We start from the raw sequence: 25,701 nt of genomic DNA on the forward strand, positions 1-25,701 counted from the left end.
ATAAAATGTATATTATATATTTTTCTTATATAATCAATATAGCCATACATCTGCATATAATACATAAGCCTGGATCCTGGAAGAACAATAAATGCCCTGTACTCAAAACATTACAGCCATTATAAGTCTTAACTTAGCCCCCTCAGCTATTTCTTCACAAAATGGCTACTAATTCAGTACACAGGAAAAACAGTGCTCATCTGATCAGCCACTGTGTCTTTTGTGGGGTATTCCTTCTTGTTCAACATGCAGTCCCATCATAGGTCTATTAAACACTGTTCACACTACACCCAAAAGACAGAATCACGATATTCTTGGTGGCTAACCTTTTCTTTCAGAAAAAATACTGTATTTTAAAAGCATCCTTCTGAGGAAAAGGGGAGTTAATTACTCCCATTTCAGAGGTGGGGAAAAGAGAAGCAGAACAGTCAAATTTAAGATTATCTACAATCTTTAGTGCCCAGTCTGAGATGTTATCTAATTTTCCAGATTACATCACCTCCTACATGCAAGGGAGAGCTCCCTGTGACTTCAGTTCTCAATACTTCCACAAATCAAGTCTTGATCTCCAGCCAGAGACCTATGAAACAAAGTTCTCAAAGCAGGCAGACATGTCCCTGCCCATGGCAGCAGGGCTGGACTTGCTGATCTTTAAAGGTCCCTTCCAACCCAAACCATTCTGTGATTCTATGACATCTGCAGGAAATAACTTGTTTAACATCACACAGGAGCTTTGTGTCAGAAGCGGGGCAGAATCCAGCTCTTCAGGCCAGCTTTCCATGGATTTAAGTGTGAGACCATTCCTTTTATCGCTGCAGTTCCCTGGTCTTATTTGGTATACACCTTGCTTCTGCAACAAGTGAACCTTGGCCTCAGAGGACAACAGCTTCAGAATGTTCAACAGCCCTTTTTATTTCTATGCTGGTTTTTTAAATTTCTATGTTGTCTTGTTGAGTCACTTTGAGTTTCCTGTATTTTAAAAACTAACTATTTCAGGTTATAGTGTGGAGAAAATTATCTTTTTGATATTAAAAGCTTTTCAGTGTCTTTTTGGGCTCACTATGAGGAATAGGCTGAGGCTGGTCTACCTCAAAACATGAACAGTCATCTTGCCTTGCCAGTCACCACCCTCCTAACTTTTAGTCCCAGGCTTACCACAGTGCCATTCTGGCTCCTCATCCATCTCAGAGTCATCAGCAGTTTACAGGTATCCTATGAGGTGACTGTTTTGTCTTCCTGACATGTTGCTCTTGCAGCTCACCAAGAGAATTTGCTTAGGCAAAACCTTGGCCCTTGTTTGAATATGTCTTCCAAGGTTTCAGGTGAAAATCTCAACACGGTCTTTTTTCTTTAAACAAAGTACATAGCCATGGCCTGGTGTTTGAGAGATTTTTTGTTCAGCATGTGAAAATGTTTAGCTTTGGAAAGAAAACCATCTTGTTGAATATATTATGCATTATCTTTCTTTTTTAAAGATGACCATGGAAGACAGTAAGTGTTTGCATTCTGCTTTACTCTCTTCACTAGGAAGCAATGTTTGCTGCAAAATGACTTAAAGGGAACCAGGCATCCATACATTAAGTGAAGATCTCTGGAAGAAATCATTAGCTATTTGCTTTGTGTGATCCCCTTTGTTCCAATATGATATGCATAAGTAAAACCAGTTCTCAGGTCTTGCAAAAGTGATCTCCTCCTGCGTCAACGGGAAAGGCCAGAGAGCTGCAGCACTGCTTGGTAGGGCTTACTACTGATGCTAATGAAGAACAATCATGTCGGAGGAGGAAGCAGCCACATCTCATTTTGGTCATTGGTCTTTAGGCAAGCTATGACACAGATTTGCAGTTACCTCCAAGAATGTTCTCATTTATTCGTTTTTAGTTTGAAATGATCTTTTGTCAAAATCACAAGCATGTATACTTCAGGGGAATGTGAATTCAGACTGGCACTTTCTGCCTGGCACCAATTTGTACCCTAAATTAGGGGTAGAAGCAATGGAATTGATTGATGCAAGTAATGTAAACAGGGAGATCCATGAAAAAATCCTCCAAGATTGAATAAACCTGACAAACTGAAAATTAACAAAACTGAGGCACAACAGCAACTTTCAAGAAAATAAGCATTGTTTAGTAATAAATTTGCAAACCTCTGCAACAGAAAGGGAACATTACAAGTAGAGCACCTGTTGAAGTATTTTATTAGCCTACCAAATCAAGAACATCATTTCACATTCTATGTTTCCGGGATCAGATGTCAGTCTCCTTGGAAGCAGGAGGTGGAGCAGATAATGACCTCTGTTACGCTTGCAATAGTGCTTGCTAGTTGTTACTTTCCAAGCATGTCTTTCTCTTTTCCTAAATGTTGCAAGAACAGCTTTTATTTTCACAAATTAAGGGAATGATCGTATCATGGCAGTTGCACTATTTCCAGAAAAGTGAAAGACAAAGGGCACATTGACGGGGTTCATGCTGTGATGCAGTTCACACCCAGATGAACTTTACTCCTTGTAACTGTCTGTCCTCAGCGCTCACTGCAGCTGTGAAATTCGGGGCTGTGTCTTGGCTGCTGCTAGCTACAGCATGGCACGGTCACACATAGCAGCTCATCAAGCGCTCAGGCTATAAAGGAGCTAGTGCTAAGCACACCTGCACGATTTTGTTGTGATTTCACAGATACCCTCAGCTGCTCAACTTCAAAAGACATGAAATAATGGATTTACTTCTGATATGCAAAGAGGATGATCCAGGATGTATTTATTTCAGGGCAAAATTCACTTTGGCTACAGAAACAGTGTTGCCTTCAGTGTTCAATAAGAATTTTTAACATTCCGGTTAGAATACATAAAAAGGAAAAAGGGATTAGCTCATAACTTTTCAGATATCAGAACTAGGTTTCATTCATACTACTGCTGTTATTATCAATCTAATTTTTGTAAAGGGAATTGTATTTAGTTTAAACCTGGTTAACAGTTTTGTGTCTTGTGCTGGAGTAGATCCTTATGGCCAATCCTAATCTATTAATTAGATGAGGGCTCCCTGAAGGCATCATATGAGATAAATCAGCACAGGCATATGCAGTTATTAAAAAACTTGACCCTGTGCCACACAGAGCATGCATCTGATTGAAAGACAGGCCTTACTTTTGCCCATAAATTTTACATGTTTTAATCTACAAGTTGAAAGAACACCATATACTGCAATTGTACTGTATTTGTAACAACTTGTTCAAAAATAGATTTTTGTAAAAGAACAATCATGAAGTGGAATTGAGCCATTCAGATTACTGGCAAAGCTTCCTGCTGAATATGATTAGATAAAGGGAAAACGGAGACTGAAGAAAATTGATCCTTTCAGCAGAATTTGCCATAATTATATGCAGGATGAGGAATTAGCTATTATTCTACTGTTAAATTCCTCAAGTGGCCAGAAGGAACACTCTTGCATAATCTGCTTTTTTGATCTAGTCTATGCAAAATGAAAATCGTGTTAAGAAAAATGGAGATGTGGCTGATCAGGTTCTATAAATCTGGTAATTTTTCTCCCTAAAGGTTAGACTGTGGAAGGATGTATTGGGATTGCCTTACCAGCAATAGCCCACTAGCTTCTGTTTAACAGAAGGTTTTTTTCATTTCAAGAAGTAAAATCATTGAATTTCACACATGCCTTCATCCCTGGCAAGTTGTAATGCAAAAAGCCTCTGAATCTCAAATGCTGTTCTTGTAAGGCAACGTTTTTGCAATGGTTCATTGCTAGCAGGACCTGAACTCTACTCTGTAGCAAGAGCAGTCACATTGTTGTGAATCAAATTGTTGTGTTTTTACTAATAAAACAAGATTTCTCTGATTGTGAGCTTCTGTTTATGCAAGGAACTCATGACTTGGAGCACAGCTTTCTCATTGCTACCCAATTCAAGTGGAAACAATACTAATAAGAAAATAATAATTCTGAAAAGATACAAATGACTCATTAAAACAAACAGGGAATAGGCTATGTAGCCTAACGAGAAGGAGGGATTGCCCTTAACATCACTGAGTGCAGTGAAATAGTAACAATGAAATTGTGATAGGTTGGCATTGCTGGCCCATGGGCTAGCAGCCGAGCTAGGTTAACAGAGGAACTGTGAGCACAGCTATACAACTGGAAAACTTCTCAGTGCTTCTCCTTTCCAAAAATCAGAAACTGTTACATAATTATTCAAATTAGCAACATGAAACAGAATCAAAGGAAAAGGAAACAAAAGCACGAAGCTATGAAAGGGGACAGCTTGTCTGAAAGATAATTACATGCAGTTAAAAAGAGTAAGAAAAAAAAGCACTGTGTTTAGTATGCATCTAGATTAGCAACGCTCTTTCCTTAAATGCAGTCCGCCCTGCTAATTTTGCCCATTTCTTTTATTAAAGATGTTGCAAACATGATGATTTTATAGTTCATGACTGGGTGGGTGATCTGAGCTGCAAGACTACTACAAGCCAGTCCGCTGAGATGGCCTCACTGTAATTCTAACTGCTAAAATAATCACTAATTAAAACATAAAAAGGAAAAGAAGGGAAAAGAAAATCTGATTTAGTAGTAGGGGCCCAGACAAATTTCTCAAGTTGTCAGAGCTGTAACACTGTCATCTTCTTTTTGCTTCCTGCACTCTCCCACATAACCCATTCCCTTTCTTCAGCCAGGAATGACACTTGTCTGCTGGAGTTGCCCAGTGTGTCCAACAGCACATTGGACTGTGAATGCACAGAGTTCCCCTTCATGCTAACCAGAAGGGTGCAACTGGGAGAAACCAGAAAATTAACGTACAGTCAAAACTTAGAGGAAATGACTGTTACAGCCATGAGTGATTAATATGTATGTGCACAGTGGGGAGAGTTGCAGACCAGTAACGTTATGCAATAATGCTTTCAGCAGATAGAAAATATGGCTTTAAAAGATACTATTGCAGAGAAAGCAGCTGTATTCAAGAGGTGGCTGTAGAGGTGGAAATTCAATTAAAGGCTTTGAGACAACAACAGCTCTAGCTATATATATGCCATAACTGATGGGCAAAGGGCAAAAGGCAGCTGGGACACTGGGAGTTCTTCCCTAGAAATGCCTTTATTTATTTTATACATACAATTGGCCCAGATGCAGCAAATACTTTTATGCCATATAATTTTTAGATATTCTAATTTACATCTTTAAGATGGAGGCAGATTAGCAGCACATCTTCAGAGTTTGTTTCAGAATATATATTTATGCACTACTGGATGGTAGTTCTTCAATTTTTGTGAAAATGTCAATTGAAAAGTCTCTTGTCCGACTGCTGGAGGTGTTGCTGGCTGACAAACTAAAAGATATCTACACTTTTCATAAGCAGGAAAAGGTGAAAGATAAAAATCTGTGGGATAAAAATGTGTGGGTACGTCACTGGTTTTCTCCAAAGCAGTATTATAGAATGGTTGGAGAGCTATTATCTGTAAAAATCAGAATAAATGGCCTAGGAAAACTGGTGACTGACACGAGTGTCATGAGCTTATCAGATACAGTTAACTAAACAGCAGTTTTTATTGAGTGGATGAACTATGCCATTAGCTTCATCTTGTTCCCAAACAAATCTTCATTAACTAACCACTTCTGCCAAGCATGGCAAACAGTTCGGGCTTGATTATTGTGGGGTGTCATCAGAGACTGAGCCAGAGAAATCACAGTGTAAATACAAGTCTAGAAGAAGACATACCAGTTGCCTTCAACATCAGCCAAGTATTAAAATATGGATTAAATGGAGATAGAATTGGAAATTTGCAGTGAGAGTAAAGACAATTCGAAGTGCATGGAATTCAGAGTTCTTTACAAAAACACATTTCAAGCAGACAGACTGACAAGAATTAGCAAAGCAGCTAAAGTGAATAATGGAAAGCTGACTGGCAGACGACTTGTGCATCGGTAGCACATGAAGTATTTGCAGGCCTTGTTCTACAAAATTATTTAATTGACGTTACCACTTTTGCAATCTGAGCTTCTTTTCACTTAAGCTGATTTGAGAAATGCAACACTTTCCCCCAATTTGCTGAAAAAACATGACTTCATGATTTACTGCACTTTGAGGAAAATGTATGCTAATTTGGATTTTGCAAAATTTCTACAAACTGCCTCAGTAGAAAGATACCCACTTCTTCCTGCTACATTATCAAAAAGCAAACATGCACCAGTCTTATTTTACAAGTGAAATGTTTTTCATAACAACATGAATGAGCTAGATATTGCTGACAGCTTGAATTAATAATTTCCCTGGGCTTCTTTCTCTTTCCTAAGAAGCATAATGTCATGCTCCAATAACAATAATAGATTTTTCAGAGGAAAAAATTAGATGTAAAAGATGATGCCAGATGATGCCAATGCAGCCAGTGCACTTCAGTATCAGAAGCTGACAATGCCTCAAGCCCCAAAGAAGTTAATATCACATTGAAAGTGAGAAAAAGAAAAGTGTTTTTTGAAACAAGAAGCCTAGATCAGGTGGGTATGCCTAATCCTGTACCCATGATCAATGTCACATGTCCTGAATTACTACTGATGTTGTTCGATAACCGCACTGTTTATTTTTGGAGATTAGTGATAGTAATTGGCAACATTTTGCAATTCCATAGGTTCTGTCTTGGGATAAAAAGACCTTCTTCCATATGCTTCTGCATAGGCTTTGGCCAGAATGCCACCCTAAAAGAGTCCCTGAGTCCTCGCCACGCATGCTGGAGAGGCAGCCCACTGGAGATGGAGTAAGGCTTCCTCGCCTCATCAGCAGTAGCTGGCAAAGTTAGTTTTTTGCCAGTTCTTCAAAGGTCACACAAAGGACATGAATGTACCAAACTTAATGTGTTGAGGAGGAAAAAACACAGATGGCTTGTGGGAAGTGCACATGGTTGCACTGCAAATAGAAATAATCTCTTTAATGGAGTCCTTTTTTATCACCATTTAGCACATGTGTATGAAATATGGTGGCAGTGGTCAATTCACAATATGAAGTTATGGACAACAAATGCAAGGCACCTGGGATTGCTCCATCTCATTCTGCTGAGCATGGTCTCCTTACTAATTGGGGGGTGGTGGAAAGAAAGATATAGCCACCCCTTCTGTGTCTTCCATTTATGAATCTGACAGGAACAATCTTGACAATGGGTAAAAATCAGTTCTGCTGCTGCTGCAAATTTGTCTGCTACTACAGCATAAGGAAAGTGTAAATATTTACATCACTGACATTTCCCAGGATCTCATCTTTTGTAGCAGCATAATGGAAAAAACTGCAGCGTTTGAAAAGATTGCCCAGAAATTATGTTTTACAAACCATTTCTATATTATTCCCTAGGATCTGGTTGCACGATTTAAGCTTTCCACAGAAAAAGGACTAGAAATGCTTACATTTGTACCTTCTAAAAAATATCATAAACTGGTTTCCAACAGATTCATGCTCCTGATCCAGACTCTTCTGGTTATAAAGGCACCTGCAGTGAAATAGAGGAGACAGATGCTTCTGTGACACCAGGCATATGGAAATTATGAGCTGATTCTATGATGCTGGCAGCTGAGGACACTCAGCACCTTTTACAATCAGACCCTCAATGAGCAAAGTTTGCAGGAAAAGAAAGATCTGTCTCATTTTTGCAGCTTAACAGACTGCTCTGATCTGCAATGTAGTACTTAAAATATTAAAAAATGTATCTGCAAAACAGATGGGGGAAAGAGTTACCCTTCACTTCATGAAATTCCAACACTGCTGCTGTGGTTCCACAAATTCCCACAGCTATTTAAGCTTTCTATCTAGTGCCTACTCTCATCTATCATGTTCATTATTTTCCATTCACTAGTTTTGCCAGCCTTTTGAATGCAATAAAGGGATTCTGGATGTTATTAATTTGATGACCATCTCATATCCCTCTATATCTCCTGTCTTCAGGGGAACTGGAGACTCATCATAACCAGAAAACATGTTCTAAAATAAGTGTCAAAAACTGGCTACACTGGGGGATCAAACAGCATCAGTAAAATGTGCTAGATAGATAGCACACCATCTCCATCTAGTCTACAGACCAAGTCATATGTGATGAAGGAATAAAGAGAAGAAAAAACATTTTGGAAAAGCTCAGGTTAAAAGTTCAATGTATCTATTTCTCACCGTCAACTATTCACACAGGGAAAGGTGTTACTTATTCTGCATTTTGTTGAAATGGATGATTTTTGAAGTGCGGGACATATTTCTGTTTCATGAAACTATTCTGGACCCACTTTGCTACTCAAAATCAGTTTCTCCCTTGCCCTTTTCCCTCCCCTTTTGTCACTTCTCACCTTTTCTTCTTGACCATCAAACTCTTTGCCCTTTGATGAAAGGGAGGTATGTTGAACTAGGAAAAAAAAGTATTATCTTAAGAGCAAAAACTGCTTTAACTCCTACTTATATACAGATACATGTTTTCTCCATTGGTGCGTGTCACCCGTAGGGTGGGCTATTAGATTTTGTTAAATTAAGAAAACCCCATCCACATGCTTTCAGGCTACAGCTATTACTTAACCATCCCACCCAAACTCACAGGACATAAGACCAGTCTTTGCACTCAGAGTGAGTCTTCTCAACTAACTTAGTTGTACATGCTCTCCATAAGGGAGATACATGTTTACATTTTCAGTAAGCATTGACAAAAACAGGAACAGGCTTTCAGGACTGCAACACATATTTAAAGTCCAGAAAGGGGGATGACTGGGAAGATATATCAGATTATGGGAGGTGTTCTCATTCGTAATGCCATGTGTAATCTGTGGAAGCACGGAGCACCAGAACAGATGTTGATGTGCTGCAGGCTACAGAGTTGGCATAGACAAGGACTGCCCTGCAGGTCGCTGATGTGAAAACACAACTGCCCGTTTACATGAAATGACACACTATACTTTTGGGCGAATGTGATGCAGCTTTTCAGCTGTGGATAAAGTCCTAGAGGAAGATTTGGGAAGGGTGAATGTTGATATCGGAAATCTTAACTAATGACTTCTTGCCCTTATTTGTCTCCCTTTTTCTGAAAAGAGAATAAGCATTTTGGCCATACCTGTGCATCAATATCACTTTTAACGTGATCTAACTTCCACATAGTAACATCCCAAAGAGGGAAAGAGATGGCATAAAGCAATACGTATAAGGACAGAGCCAGCTCCCTTGGAAGTACATAACAAGACAGTAACTGACTTCACCTAGATCAGAGCATGCAGCCTTGCAAACCACACTATCAGAGCTTCCAACACAGGCAAAATACTCCCCCTCCTCCCCAATATCCCATCTCCATCTCTCTGAATACCTTCTTCCCCCACTTCCTCCCTTTTTATTTTAAAGAGGCAAATGGTAAAATGTCACAGGAAAGTTCAGGGAACTGTGTGAGATAAGACAGCGTAAGGCCATGGCACCAGGCGACAGCTGATTCTGTCACTTGGGTGTAAATTATCCTTCACGCAAAATGGAAAGCGGCAGATTTTCTCAGGACTTCCTGAGGCAGGCAGATTGGGGCTAGTAGTTCATGGATACGTTGGGTTTTATTCATAGCTTGTTTATATTTGGTTTTCTAAGACCCTGGCTTTTTTCCACCACAGATGTACATAATTTTATTTGACTCTTAGCAAAGTTCAGGAGAAGAGAGTTAAAAGAAATTGAGAGCAAGGAATTTCAAAACAGAAATAGCCTGCTTTATTTAAACAAAGAGCCTGCCAGCATTTATTTTGTTATACTATTACAATGTTCTGACTTCCATCTAAACCTTCCCAAAGGGATACAGATCTACATTTTACTTTAGCTAAGGACAGAATTAGTTTGAAAAATCATTACAGCAAAAAGAATGGTTATCAAGCCACCATCGTCTTGACTGTGCAGAGACAAAAAGTAGGCGTCTTTCTCAACAGAACAAGCCAGAGATCTGTCACAGTAGAGGGTTCTATGATATTATTTATTGGGGTTTTTTTCTCCTCTGATAGCTTAGCTCAAATCCTTGATCAGAGCAACTAGGAATTGTTCTGCTCAGACGGCTTACTGCATTTTAAGTGGAATGCAATTTAGCACTCTCCTATCTGACCAAAGCCAAATTCAGTAAGGGAAAACAATTTCCAAAGACCAACACATCCATTTCCCCCTTGAGAGGCCAGACAAAGGTTGCGGCATTAGAACAGATTACCAGCATCTGCCTACAGTGTGCCTTTGATAAAAGGGACTATTAGACTGTAATGGCAGATAGACTGTCCCTTTTTGCAAAATAACATTAGGCATTTTCCAGATCCCAGTGTTTGAGTTGCATTGTGCTTTCTTATTGAGCATTGTAAGAAGCGGTGCAGTAATATCAGTGTAATAGCAAGAACTAAAGAGAGTATATCACATCTTTGTGTATACTTCAAAGCTTCTGTAATTTTTTTGTAATGTACAGATTTCTTTGCTGCCACATTTCCTTTGGGTTTATCTGTGGTATTACTAAAGAAAAAAAGTGGTTAATATACTCATCCCATAGTCCACCATAGCTTTAAAGAGCCAATTACTGTTAGACTGTTGCATAAACACATATTTAGGAAGCATGAAAATGTATAATTATTTACTGGATCCAGTAAATGCACCATGTCTGAGCTCTGAAATGGGAATTACTGACATGATGAAATATAACGGCTCCAAATGAATTGCTGTAGTAAAAGATGGGCCCTGCAGAGCTGTACTCATTAAACCCACTTATTAAAAATTCTTACTTAGTTTTTTGAAAATCCAAAATCACTCAGTCGTTTTAAAAACCCCACCATCACCAAATATATTCTCTGTAACTTCTTGGAATATGCTAAGGCTCAAGAGAGCTTTGTAATTATTATATCTGGGGACAACCAAAATATTCAGGTTTGTCTTAAAGGAATGACATGGTACTTACTACAGGTGGGTGGCAACACATTGCTGAAGACTGGACAGTATCACACACTAAAAGAAAAACCTGAGTTATTTTTACACACTGGATGTATTAATTAGGCATAGTCCCTTCAGGAAAGAGGCCTAAGTCTTGCTTCCCAAAGACAACTGTAGTTAAAAGCAACCACATTTGTCTATTTTAAGAAAATGGCAGGAATTATTACTGAAAATGTGATCGCATTATATAAATTGGAGCATGTCTTCAGCTTACTGATTCAGCTTATTTCTGTCACCGCCATCACAAAAACATTGCATTGGAAATAAGCCAGAACAAAGGAAAAATTCAGGTTTTTGTTGTATTTCTCCATAAAGTGAAAATTGAATTATTTGCCCTTCATTTGTTATTGGCATCTCAGCTAAGGGACAATGTATCCTTAGTGCTCAGAGTTTTGTTGTTTTAGAGCAATGACAAGTCCCTGAGAACAACATTTTGCATAAAGGTTATAGTGTCCTCCCACAATATGTGAGTGGAAATGGACTGTGAGTTTATTTTATATCCTGCTGCACATTCTACCCATTAGTTTGTAATTAAGCCGGCACTGCTACGGGAAACTTGCTTCCTTGCAATGTCATTCCAGGCATATTTCAAAGGGTGCTGGTTCCTACTCCTGCTTGCAAGTCAGAAAATGTTGTCCCCAAAACCACAGATATAAAAGGCTGCTGAGTCAGAGCTGTTGAAGTCACATCAGCCTGGCCCTGCACCTGAGCTCACTGTTAGGACACCAGACCTGAGCTACACTGCTGCCTCTACCTGAGGTAGACCTGTCAGCCAGCCCAAGCTTGATGCCACAGGGTAGACCTGCCTTGCAGCAACGAGTGGAAGAGATGGTTGATTTAGCCACCGCTTCCTGGATTGTGGCAAAAATCACTGAGGTTTCATATTTGTTTATAGGCTTAGAAAACAGTTAATTCTCAGATAATGAGACTTGAAGCATGCAGTGCTCAGCCAACACAGCAACCTTCAAATGACTATTTTGCTTGTAGTACCCTCCTGTACATTTGTTAGAGTAAATCAAGTGGTATCTTGTCTCAGCTAAGCATTGGACATTCAGGTGCTGTAATATACCCAGACAAGCATGGCTGCAGGCTCCATCAGGGGTACTTATACAAAGTACATGCACACCAGAGGGAGTGCAGTGCACAACCATGGGACCGGGGGGTTGTCTCACTGCATCAGTGCACCAGGGGACCTCCATCTAACTGGGGGTCTGGACACTCCTACAACAATCTCCAGATAGTGGTACATTTGATAACACACATACCTAGTCTGAAGCAAAAGCATAGCTCAAATCCAAACATGATCTGTACTCTTTTAGGGAGAACTATATAAATCTGATCAGCCGAAATGATTATCACTTGAGTACGTGCAGTATAATCAAAGGAAATTAATTAATGGCAGAATACATTCAGGCACATTCCATATAGACATATGCAAAGGGCTTCCATACAATTTTTCATCTCTGTGAAGAAATTAAGAAGATACTAACAAATAATAAAACATTACATTTTATGTAACTAATTACTGCATCCTCTTTATTTGTGCTGCCACTAGATGAACAACCTCCTTAAAAGTTCTTTTCATAGAATAATAGATTTCTGTTAAAGATCTCCTTCTCCTGAAAAACCATGTTTTTTCCTGTTTCACTCGAGACTGTCAGGCCTACAGGTCTGATGGCCATCCCATTCCAAGCATCAGAAAAAGCCCGCGGGGTCCTGCAGAGCAGCAGGCTGAGTGGCAGTCAGCAGTGTACCCTTGTGTTGAGGATGGCTGATTGCATGCCAGGCAGTCTTTGCCAAAGAACAGCTGGCAGTTTGAGGGAGGTGTAGTGCTGGTGAGGCCACATCTCAAGTCTGTGCCCAGTGTAGCACTCCCCAGCATGAGAGATACATGGACATTGACAGAGCTAGTGGAGCTAGAGTGTGATGTACCCATTTTCAGCCTTGAAGATGTCCAAGTCGTTTGGACAACGGGAGAAGTCAACCACACAAGCGCCATCTGAACAAAATAGCAGAGTTGTTCTGTGCTTCTGGAAATGTTCACAAAGTAAGACAACACATTCCTTCAAGACATTTTAAGATCACAGTTTTGAATGATTAAGATCTTTCTCATATTCCTACCTCACTAAGAACCTTAGCCCAAAAGTTTAGAAGCATATCAAGCAAATGAAGAATAAGAATAGTAAGCAAAGATTGAATACCAAAGGGTGTTACAAGTCTTTCATTTCCTGCATTTGAAACACATTTACAACTTTGGAGACGACTTTTAACTCCTCTAAGCTTTACATTTTCAGAGGTAGAAAAAATAAATAGGCCATACCCTACAAAACAAAGTCCTTCTCTTCCCCCTTCCCTTTCGGAAGTTCTGAGCTTTTGCTGTGCCCTTATGCTCAGCAAATCACCTTGAGTCTTACCTGAAATTGCAAGGACTGAACACTTTCCTGAAGTGCTGTGAGGGAAAGTGGACTTGTCATAAAGAAACAAAAATCACCAGGCTCCAGGGTGAATGCCACAGGTTGTCTCTCTCCAGATCTGGGCTGTGTCTCAGATAGGACCAAACAGTTTAAATTCAATATTCATAATCACACAGAGAAAAGGGGCAGAACCAGGGAGGATGACAAAAAAATGATGTAATGCATTCCACTACCTGACATCACTTAAATTGCGAACCAGCTGTAACTACCAAGTATTCTTAAAGTAGGGAGGGGCCTGTGTAACATTTATTCCAGTAATCCCTGTCTTTCAGGCCACAAAGTTCCATGTGTCTTCAGGACATACAGACTTTACATCCAAAAGGTAAAACGGAATTTATAAAACTTATTTCAATTCCGGTTCTCGATTGGCATAAAACTACACCCCATGTGAACTGACCTGGTGCAACCTGCCAAATGTTTGGGTAGCCTCTCCATGGCTGACTCTTTCTCATGGCTCAGTCTTGCTCCTTCTCAGGCACCTACTGTCAGAGCAATTTCCATGAGTGCCTTGCACCATGCTTTAAGTCAGTTAGAAATGTTCCAGCAAGAGCTCTGTTCTGAGTTTCTCTCGTTAAAAACTTCCACTGGCTTCATAAACATGTGGGTTTTTTGGTGTGATGTAGAGCTCAACATTCATAAAGCTGACTTCTGGGATAGACAACATGAAACTTGCTCTAGCTACAGTCAGATGCCTCTGAAATTGGAAACAGTGTTCTCCTCCAAGGTCAGCTCCTCATTAGTGAAGGAAAACATTTTAAAGTGCTGGTTTAAGCATTTTGATAGGAGATCCAAAGGCAGGCTGCATTTCAGGATTACTCAAGGAAACAGAGGTAATGAACCATGTAAATTCTTTGTCAAACAGTTTTCTACACTCTTCAAATCTATTTTAAGGTTCAACATCTGCATGAAGGCCTTAACTTAGTTATATTTCTTCAGACCTTCTGTGGAAATATCTTAATTTTGGTACAGATCCAGAAACCAATCCTAGCTTCAACTGGAAATCAAACTTGAAATCCTAATTCCTTGTTTCTTTTTGCACAGAACAGTCTCTGAAAGGACAGCTCTGAGGAGTCCAAAAGAGCTTGGACACAGCTGGCATACAGTCAGTTACAGCTTCCTTCTCCACAGGATTTGATTTTATTTTTGAATTCTGCCTGGCACAAGTCTATTTTTAAAGTTGTTTGCATTTTTTTTTTTTAATTGGCTAGGCAGCCCCTATTTTCCACAAAATACCTGACCCCTCTTGGTCAGATGTTCCAACGGATGGACGGAAAACAGCTTGCTCAGCTGAAGCACCATAATTAACATATAGTGTGATAACTCTCAGTCCTTCTCTAACCTGCTGGCTACACAGCGTGATTTCCTTGGGATTTTTGTTTGTTTTGCTTTTAAGCAGAAGTGTCATATTACTGAGAATCACCAGATGGCATTGCTGCAGATAACTTTGATATTCCTGTTTACCTGACTGTACAGAGGTCAGACACTGAGAAAATACTTCCTGCGATCTAGAGCAGAGTTTTTGCTGATGTTACTGCTCCAGCTTCATTACAGAAACGTCATTTTCAAATTAAAGATATCCAATCTCAATTATATATTTGTATCCACATGTGCTAATGCCTAAGCCCTCACAATGTCACAAGATTTGTTTGCAGCAAAGGAACCTGCATGGCTGGACAGGCAGCGTTTAGAAACACAGACACAAGAAACATGGGCGAAAGATGTTCTTTAGACTGCTTTAAAATTTCTTTGCTTCTTAATTACTGTATTGTTTAAGCTCATTGAAATGATTTACAGACTGTTAAATTGTTAAAAGGTTACCTATTTAGTGACCGAATCTGTTGGCTGAAGAGCTTCAGCTACAATGGTTGCATCTGCAAATAACCTGGGATCAAATTACTTAATAACTCACACCTCATTAAATTCCTCTGAAGAGACCAAATGACATGGGTGGTAATTTTTAGTGCAGGCTATGGTGTATAACATATGCCAGCACTTCAGAGCTGCTGTAGCTCCCAGCCCGCACAGCCCCGCTCCCAGGGATGGGCCCCGGCTGGTGCAGGGTGCAGCTGCCTCCGCGGGTCTGACCGACGCTGAGAGAGCAAATAAGAGGGTGAATGGGCCTTTTCAACTGCTTAACTTTCAAGGCATGATGAAGTTATAACGTGGCACTCATTTCCCAAATGTCTCTATTTCCATATAAAGTGGATCTTCTTCATTTCAAAATCCTTCATTTAAAAACAAGGATAAAAATTCATTTCACATACAAGACTGCCTCCTGAACAAAGTACTCATCTCCCAGATACATGCAGAAACTTCACTTTGGTGAGGTTAGGATATTTTTCCCCACTGACAGTGTAACATTTCATCCCCGTTGATGACAGCAGGTTTGTCCCTACAGCCCCATTTTCACACTTGGGCTCGGTTTCAGCCAGACGCAGCCACCCTGCAGCATTACCGTGACACCACTAAGACCAGTGCAGGCTGCAGAGGCCACCAGTTGGGCAGTCACCTGCAGCTGAGCTCCATGCCACAGCTAGCGCGTTAGCACTGGATTTACAGTTAGATCAAGTACATCCTCAGGAACTGAACTGCTACACCAGTAGAGATGTATTCCTAATTTTAGAACTAAACCTCCAACACTACATGGCAAAGGAAATGAAAACCTGAGGCTACAACCACCATAGCATAGGCTAACCGGCAGAGGTAAGTGTGATTTTTGTCCACAGTACTTGCTTAATATTTTTATCCAAATGCCCTGGAAAGCTGTAGGTCATTATCTGGAGGAATAATTTTGAATTCAGTGGACAGGCAGCTTTCTTGTCTTTTCCATAATCATCAAGTTGGCATTTTCCTGGGCTTTCAGCAGTCAAAGAAATTCCCGATATCAGTGTATGACCACAGCTTTGTGCATTAGTGAATGCACATTAGTGCACTAGAAGCCAGGTCCCTGAGGGAATTACTAATGTTGATGAAAGGAGCCTTGCTTGCTTGAGCAGGCAGAAGTGTTTTGGGGCAGGAGGACAGGTCTCTCATTTGGAGATATTAAATCTGTAGTTTAGATCATAACTGCCCTTATGTCTCCCACAAAAGCATTTGAAACATCACCTCAGTAGAGATAAATTTGAGATACCGTTCTCCTTTCTTCACATCTGCCTAGCTGTTGTGCCATTTCCCATTTTATTGAAGCAGATATTAATAGAAATCATCAATGACACCTTTCATGTTATTTCTCTTCTGTGAGCCAGCCACAAGCAACAGCAAGGTAGTCAATATAGATGCTTTTGGATGGAATTAATTCAGCTCTGTTAATTCAGTCTGGAGGAGAGGAGGCTGAGAGGAGACCTTACCGCTCTCTACAATTACCTGAAAGAGGGTTGTAGAGAGGTGGGTGCTGGTCTCTTCTCCCAAGTGACGAGTGACAGGACAAGAGGAAATGGCCCCAAGTTGTGCCAGGGGAGTTTTAGATTGGATATTAGGAAAAACTTCTTCACTGTAAGGGTTGTCAGACATTGGAACGGGCTGCCCAGGGAGGTGGTGGAGTCACCATCCCTGGAGGTATTTAAAAGACGTGTGGATGAGGTGCTTAGTGACATGGTTTAGTGGGCATGGTGGTGTTGCGTTGATGGTTGGACTTGATGATCTTACAGGTCTTTTCCAACCTAAATGATTCTGTGATTCTAATCCCCATTAAACAGATAGTGGCATGTAAGTCAGGTAGCAAAAGAGACAAGTTGTCTGAAATGCTACCAGTTCAAGGGATGCGCCCTTGGGAACCCAAGAATTAAAAAATGAGAAAGATAACTCAGTAAAATTCCCACAGCAGAAAATGGATACCTACAGCAGTCTTTAAATGCTTCTATAGCTGTCCAAAGAGCAGGCTGAAAATCATACCTCTCTCTGCATTTTAAGGGGCTGACTACAGAAGCAGTAACCCAAGACAGACTGACTGGATTACATTTTTTAATAAAATAGCTTTGCTCATATGATTTTTTAATAAAGCCAGCTACCCAGAGAAGATACCAGGCCTCTCTTTGTGGTTGTACTTCAAAAAAGGAGCATAAACAACAGACAATTTACAATAATGATTTTCCTCTTTCAGGTTTTCCAGTGTTTTTGGCAGATACATATGTACACCATCATCCCCAAACACAGTGAGTGACAGAAACAACCTCTTAGATAAAGGTAATTAAAAAATAGTTGTTCTTTTCTGGATTAATGATTACAGTTATTTTTATAAGGGAAAAGTGTCAACAAAGCCATTCTCAAAAAACTGAAAAACTACTCTGGGATATCCAAGGTGATCTAATAAAGGCAAATGCACACTGAAAAATCCCTGAAAACTCCCATCCTTCAGCTTTTGCCTCAGAATACATTCAACACAAGCTAATACTGTACAATGAAGTAACACATACCTTATGTAAATCTTGTCTTTGTGGTGTGGTGCAAACCCCGTGTGCACACAAGAGCTACTTTCATAGCAGAAATGTTGTCGTGTGAATACTATTTCTAAAGGGTTAGTGATTTAGATGACAACGGCTCTGCAACATTTGTTAAAAATGCTTTGATGTTTGTGATGTACTGCCAATGTATTTCCAACAGTACTTAAACTTGTTACTTTCAGAAATTAAACCAAACATTTTTAGTAAAAGGATTGAAAGTGTCCTTTGATGACATAAACCAATTGACAAGCGGCTTTAAAAATACTGGAGTGAGAGATAAGGAACTTACAAGGTATAAACAACTGCACCTGTGAGATAACACACAAAAGGGCAGAAGTTTAAAGTACAGAAAACAGAAATTAAAGAACCAGGAAAAGACATAGTAGGTACAGTGAAATACTTATAATAGTCAATATTAGTCATGAATATGAGTAATACATGAATAGTAAATGAAGCTTGTGTAAAGCAGTGGAATGGACACAGAGAACTCAAAAGAAAGACGGCCTCTCTCATCCTCCCACAGGGAAGGGCACACATACGTAATGGTTCCTGCCTCTTGCTTTCCTGAATGAGAAAGGCAGACTTGGATTTCGGTTTCTGACTTGCTTTTTCTTCCTCTTAAGCACTAATTTTGGTGACAGAATCTGGAATTCATCATGGTTATTTCCAAAAGAAAAGCAACGTCAAACATTAAAAGGAAGGTTTTTAAGTCTCACATTTAGACCGAAACTTCTCTCTCTCTTGCAAGGCTTGAATAGTTTGAACTGCAAAAGGAATAACAGTGGGATGTGAACATGCATGTTTTGACCTGCAGATCTCTTCTTCCCTTCTTCATTCCCACCTGTGAAATAGGGTCTAAAGAGCTGTAACAGTCTCTCTGAGTTATAAAACAACACATCCAAGAACTTGTAACTTTTAGAAAAGACAAAGATCACCTCATCTTTGTAGAAGAACTCAGCAGAGGGACCCTCCTCTGCTGGTAAGAGCCAGCATAGCTGCTAACCAAGGAGACCGAGGGGAGATGTGACCTTGGACTTCCCTTCTATGTGCTTTTAGCCCAGAATAAACTAGCTTGGACATAGGAGGCACCACAAGTGCATCAGCCTTGATCTGTGCGTAGTTTTAAGCTGATTAGTCTGTCCAGCTCCCAGGTGAAACACAAACTCTCTTACGGGCTCGGTGGCTGACAGAGAAGAGCTCATTGTTGATCTGATGGAGCTGCACAGAAAGGTACCTTCCCTTTTGGCCACCTCTCTGGATTTCCCTTTTTGTTACTCACCAGTACTGCTCTGGATGGTCCTCACTGTGGTGGTTGTACGTGGGGGAGATGAAGACCGCAGCGATATGCACTCGTCATCCTGGGAGCAGCCCTTCTCAATGGCCCTGACGTAGCTGTGGCTCCTCATGCGGAAGCAGCCTGGCATGGGCAGATCCAGTGCCTCCACTGCCTGAGACTCGAGTTCACTGAACACGGACTCGCAGACGGATTCGAACTGACCGTTCACCTCCATTTCACTCACCTGCAGGCAAAGACCGGGCAGGTTTAGAACATCCCATACATCAGCCTACCCGGGTCAAACACTCACAAGCTACGGTGGCACAATGGCCAGCATCTACTAGAATATCCCTTCACACATGAAGGACAGGTGAATGGTACATAAACACGTCCCATTTCACAAAGCAACAATTGTTAGGGGAAAAAAACAATGTACAAAAAGGGGAGACAGAGGCTTTAGGCAGAGATTCAGCAGAGTTTAGGCTCTTGGTTCCTGTTGGGACTGGTGGGAAGCTGGGAGTCCTCAGAGCAGCGTCTGGTTCATCTCACCCTGGGCCCACAGCAGAGGTTGAACTTCTGGCCACTATGACCATTACATTGAAAAATAAATATCACTCTTTCCTTGGGGGGGTGAGGGAAAAAAAAAAGGTCAGCTTAACCCCAGTACACAGTCAATGCAACCCACAAGCAATCACAGTGGTAAACCTGAGGGGTTGGGAAGCTCGAGGGTAGAAGTGGTAACAAACAGTTGGGAAGGGGAGGCTGATAAGGGAAACAGCTTTGCTGCAGGGGAAAAATGTTTGTATAACTACATCTCTGGGCCGACTCTTTCGGCTGAGCGTGAAAGATGCAAGGGAATCCTTAGACCCTTTGTGGAGCAGACACTAGGTGGTGACAAAGACTTGCACTCATGCAGGTTAAAGAACATTCAAAAGCATGTGGTCTTGCTGCAAGTCTTACAAACCTGGAAACCATTTACCTCGCCGTCATTAGTAATGGATGCTCATGTTTCTAAACTGAGAACAGAGCCCTGAGCTTGGCATTAAAGCACAATATTTATCACTGTAGAAAACATGCACATGGAAACCATGACTTGAGGATTTCATTAGTTTTCAAATGTGCAAAAGGCCAAGATTGCAAGAGCAGATAAGACTGTGTTAGGGTGGTGGAAAAAAAACATTAGAAATTCTTTTCCAGGATGAATTTTACCAAGGAAAACATTATGCTGAGTATCTGTACACATAAATGAAAAGGGAAATCTCAAAGAGTAGAACATATTTTTTCAAAGGGAAACTGCTTAAAAGAGCATGGAAGAGTAGTGGATAGTACCTCATAAAGAATAATCCTACAATGATGGAGAATAACCATATCCCCAAATAAATATCTCTGAATTAATGCTTTTTTAAAAAAAAACCAACTTCTTCATATTGGCAAATAACACTCACTCTTTGGCAGACAGCTTTGTATAAGTGTTAGATGTCCAGCTAAATAAGTAACCTAACCTAATGTTCTTATAGTTACCTATGAGACCTGAATTTCAGTGCTGTTTCCTCCTAGATACGGCCTGACCCTCTTTCTAGAGCATCAGCCCATACCCTATGCAAAGTGCCTCACTATAAAATACACTGGTGAATACTCTGAGGTTGCAATGCCCAAACATAGAATATGGCAGAAATTCAAAGTACAGCTCCATTCTGAATGGCACATATATTTGTTACGGCCACAGCTGAAGTCCTGGCATCGATGATGTCACGTGCTTTTTTTGACATTGCAATGACTTGACATGCTAATAATAAGGGGCCAGTATCTGGCATCACAAATACTGCCCTGCTGCACTTCTGGACTAGTGTAAGAAAATTCTTTTGTCCAAATGTTTTATCCAAATGATGCACTTAAGCAAATAAGCCAAAAATCTACCGAGGAGCTACAGAATTTAGCAGATGAGCTACTGACACACTGCCCTGTGGAGTACTGGCACTTCTGCATTTCTTTCAGATCTGTCCCTGACCAATTCAACTGTACAAGCATGTTGTGTGCAAGGACAGCCTGTTTTATGATGCTAAAACTCATACATGGAATGTGTCACAGCAGCCTTTTTTTTTTTTTTTTCTACTTTAGAATGAGAATGAAGAGATCTTACAGAATTTCAGGACAATAATACCTTTGCACTTAATATATGTACTGTGACATTGGTACTATATAGGTGAAAAGTTCAGAGGTGTGCGGGGTTAAGAATGTATACAATAGCATAAAGAAAGCTTGAAAAATTCTAATAAAATACTAATAAAATTGTGAAATACAAAATACTATGGACTTAATTTTCCTTTAGCATTTCACTCAGCATGTGAATGTGGGTTTTTTTTGGAGGCATTCCAAAAATCTTGATTTCAGGTACTAAGCACAAGATCCTTAAGAAAACTCTGTTTAAAGACACTGTTGATGAGCATCTGCTTTTGGAAAAGAAAAGTAAAAAATTAGACTGCTCCTTCAAACGAATTGCATGTTGTGCCACTCATCCATTTGCAAAGGGCAGGTTATGGCATTATCAGATGTTACCCGCCCAAAAACAAGATTGTGAGAAAATATTTCTATTTTCTTAAAAATATTTTGAAAATGTGTGGTGCGCAACAGCCTGATTCCACTTAAAGCAAAATCAAGTTTCTTCTATTGTAAGGGCTTGGCTGGCATCCAGCATGGTGGCTGCTCTCCAGGCTGCTGCGGGTGTGTGTCACCCACCTGGCTGATGGTGCTCATGGCTCTCATGTAGCTCTCGTTGCGGGAGCGGAACTTGGGGGACGTCAGCAGCCCTGCGGGGTCCAGGCTGTCCAGGCTCCTGTTGATGGAGACTTCGCTGACTGCCCTCAGGTAACTGTGGCTCCGGATCTGAAGCTTTGGCGAGTGTTCACTGGATATCCTGGGAGGTTTGGGAAAAAAGAAAAAGAGAAAAAAAGAAGAAAATAGATATTTCATCAAATCTAAATGGCCTCACCAGGTGAAGAAAGGAGAGGCCCAAGAGTAAGATTGGCTGCATGATCCTAAACACATCACCTGAACATCCACTTCTTGAAATGCAGTTTGTAGGAACTATGGGGGCTCTAGTCCTCTAAAGGGCTGTTCCTCTGCAAACATCTGGTGCTGATCGGACCTGCTGGTGCTGTGACTCTGACACCCACGTATGTACCTGTGTAACGGGGCTGCTTCTCATGGAGCTTTCAAGGGTGTATGGGCAAATAGAGCAGGCAGATCATACACAACATGCAAATGCACTCATAGTACTTCTTAACCTGGGAAATCATTCCAAGAACTTGAGGCACCTGGTAAAGTTTGATATGCTTTAAATTTTATTTTATTCCTGGCTTAAGCTGAAAGTTGAGAAAATGTAGGCTAGAGAAGTAGCTTTACATGACTTGATGTCAAATTAGAAGTTTAAAAAATGCAGCTGTATTTCTGAAATGGTAACAGAACTTTCCAATACCAGTGACAGATGAGCTGCACAAGCAGTCAGAAACAAACAAAAAAACCCCCATAGGTTATGTGCATAAACTGCAGTACTCCTGCCATATGTGCTTAGAATCCACTAGCAAAGGTTATAATGTGTAGCTACAATCACACGGAATCACAGAATCACAGAGTGACAGGGGTTGGAAGGGACCTCTGGAGATCATCTAGTCCAACCCCCCCGCCAGAGCAGGTTCACCTAGAGCAGGTTGCACAGGAATGCGTCCAGGTGAGTTTTGAGTATCTCCAGAGAAGGAGACTCCACAACCTCTCTGGGCAGCTTGTTCCAGTGCTCTGCCACCCTCAAAGTAAAGAAGTTCCTCCTCATGTTTAAATGGAACTTCCTATGACCAAGTTTGTGCCCGTTACCTCTCGTCCTGTCGCTGGGCACCGCTGAAAAAAGACTGGCCCCGTCCTCCTGGCACCCACCCCTTCAGTATTTCTAAGCATTAATAAGGTCCCCCCTCAGTCTTCTCTTCTCCAGACTAAAAAGACCCAAGTACCTCAGCCTTTCCTCATAAGAAAGATGTTCCAGTCCCCTAATCTTCCACCTGTGAGATGTTTTATCCTCTGAAACTGCCGACTAAGTGTTGTCTTCACAATCTGAGGCATCCTATAAAGATGTGAGTCACAAAAAGTGATCCATGTCATGCCTCATGCAATACAATTCATTTTTGGGATATTTCTTTTTAAACAATTAATCAATGGATAAAGTATTGAAAGGGTGATTCTTCAATATTTTATTGGAATATCTTTAATATTCTCCAAGTATTACAAAGTAAACAAATTAAAATATTAATTAATTTTTCCATTTTTAAATGTAAATCTCACATGGATGTTTGCAGGTATATGAAAGAAAAACCTGTAACCTAATTACAGGCTTAATCTTGGTCCCCTAGTCTTTAGAAATACAAACACAGCTGACCTAAAAGAAGAGAATCCATTTTATGTCTAATTCCTCAAGCATTTGCAGAAATTTTGTATTCAAGTAGCTAACAGTGGTAATTAGTATGAGCAATTTCCCAATGGCATTCTGCTAATTGTCAACGTATTTTAGGAGGACAATTCCATTGTGTAATCACACACCTAAGTAGTTCAGAAACTGGGTCTGTTTCTGAATGGTACAATACCGTAATAAAATCTAGGTCATCTCTACAACACCGTATTCTCTGGCTGCTAATTACGTGCCTAATAGGAATATGTAAACTTATGCTAATTACTCAATATTCCTGTCACAAGATGAAGATAAAGCCTTTGCTTGCTGTTTTCACTGTGCGTACGGTGCAATACTCACAGCAGCCATATTCATATGCTTTGACTCCTTACACCATTTGATTCCATATGACAAAAGTAAAAAGCTTTTTAGACATCGTAATTAGTGGTGTTCCAAACTCAAAAAAAGGAAGAGAAAAAGATGAAAAAATGACTATTACTAGCAGTTAGCTACAACATTTTGATAACTAACACTAACCATGGAACTCTTAGAAAAAAAATTCTTGTCTGTTATTTGATAAAATGTGAAGAAATAAAAAATTAAAAAAGATAAAACAGAATGAATAATTCAACAGGCAATTTTTCAGATGCATGCGAGCTACTTCACCACGCTGCAGATCTGTAAACTGATGAGCATTGCCTGAAAAGCATCTCTTAAATTAATTCAAAATGTATTTTATGAATATGTTGTGAACAGTTTGCTGCCAATATGTGACATGCAAAATTCAAATATGCTTGATTAGCTGCCAGTTAGTCAAATGCATCACCTGGGGCTGTCGCTGTTCACTGATTAGCTGAGCTCACAAGAAGACTGCAGCACATCACCAAATTCAGCACACAAATATTGCCAGACAGAAATTTGCAAGTGCTGAGGCAGGTGCCCTTTAAAGATTGGAACAAATATGACAAGAGGCAGGTACCCCCAGTGGCAAGATTTTGCTGTGGCAGCCAGAGTACAGCTCAGATCAGATGCTCCAAGTGTCATGGAAAGCCACTACAAAAGGTATAGAAATTCATTTTCTCTATGCATTAGCATTGCACAACAACGTTTTCCGAACTCTGCTTGAAACAAGGGCGTCCATCCATGAGAGTATATGTTTTCCTGTTGTTTCAGATGTGGATGGTCAGCACAGTTGCCTTCTTTTTCTAACTAGTTTTGTTCCTGACTATATGACTGGCCAGTTTGGCACATACCTAGAACCATATTTTACAGGTGGCCACTTATCTTAGTCTGCGCATACCTCCCATCTGTTGTATAAAACAGACTAGGATATTGGCAGCTGTTGGAGGAGGTGGCTCCTTGCTTACTGATTGCTACAATCACTGTTTCACTAGATGTAGTGGTGGGAAAAAAAAAAAAGAAAAAGCATTTAAAGCCTAGACAAACATCTGAAGGTTAGCATTTATAATGATTACTACTGCTTTTATAGCTGTGTAATAAATCATCACTATATTCTACAGTACAGTCTAATGAACAGCTGAAATGCCACTGGAAATTTTGAAAACATAAATCTGGCTATGTATGACAGGGGAAGGTCTGAATGTCTAATTTATTTTCTCAGAGTTACTATTACCAGTAACCTGTAAATGAAAATACTCTTTTCTTCCCAAGGGTTCAACTCCATCTTCTACTTATCCTGCATTACCTAAACTTCTGTTTGTACCACCATAATTTCCACAACTAAGTATGACAGGCAAGGGACTGAGACGTTGGGACAGCTCTTTGGCCAACACAAAATGGTCTGTTAGCTCCACTCACTGCATTGGATATATTAATTGGCAGAAGGAGGATGTGAATTATTAAAGATCTCGAACGAGCTCCTCAAACATGCTGCATCATTTCTGTGCTGCAGTGTCTTCCAGTGTGACATGGGACAAGCGCTGAAGGGTAGTCCTGAACTCGGTGCCAGAGCCCTTTTAGAGGGGCTTGTAAATAGCTCATCCTTACTGCTATGGTAAAAGAGAGATTTTGCCTGGGAGGCTTCTAGTCCTTTGTGGATACATGATGTGATAACGTTGGTTGAAGCAGCATTCGGGGAGCTGGCAGTGGGCATGGGGAGCCAGGTGTGCTTTGGGGCTGGGCTGTCCCCTA

General features: G+C 40.4%; 1 protein-coding gene across 4 annotated transcripts in view; it reads right to left on the reverse strand.

The window, feature by feature from the left end:
* Positions 1-25,701, reverse strand: part of DLGAP1 (DLG associated protein 1) — a 145,653-nt gene that overhangs the window by 78,315 nt on the left and 41,637 nt on the right. For 2 of the 4 annotated variants that reach the window (XM_059836084.1, XM_059836086.1), the window contains exons 3-5: positions 21,855-22,032; positions 19,122-19,362; positions 14,824-14,856 (exon numbers count right to left, since the gene is read on the reverse strand). In XM_059836084.1, coding sequence (XP_059692067.1) covers positions 14,824-14,856; positions 19,122-19,362; positions 21,855-22,032 — 452 coding nt within the window. The remainder of the gene's footprint in view (positions 1-14,823; positions 14,857-19,121; positions 19,363-21,854; positions 22,033-25,701) is intronic. The other 2 variants (XM_059836085.1, XM_059836087.1) reach the window with 1 other exon arrangement.

Source organism: Gavia stellata, chromosome 3 (genome assembly GCF_030936135.1).
Source record: "Gavia stellata isolate bGavSte3 chromosome 3, bGavSte3.hap2, whole genome shotgun sequence".
NCBI classification, from domain to species: Eukaryota; Metazoa; Chordata; class Aves; order Gaviiformes; family Gaviidae; genus Gavia; species Gavia stellata.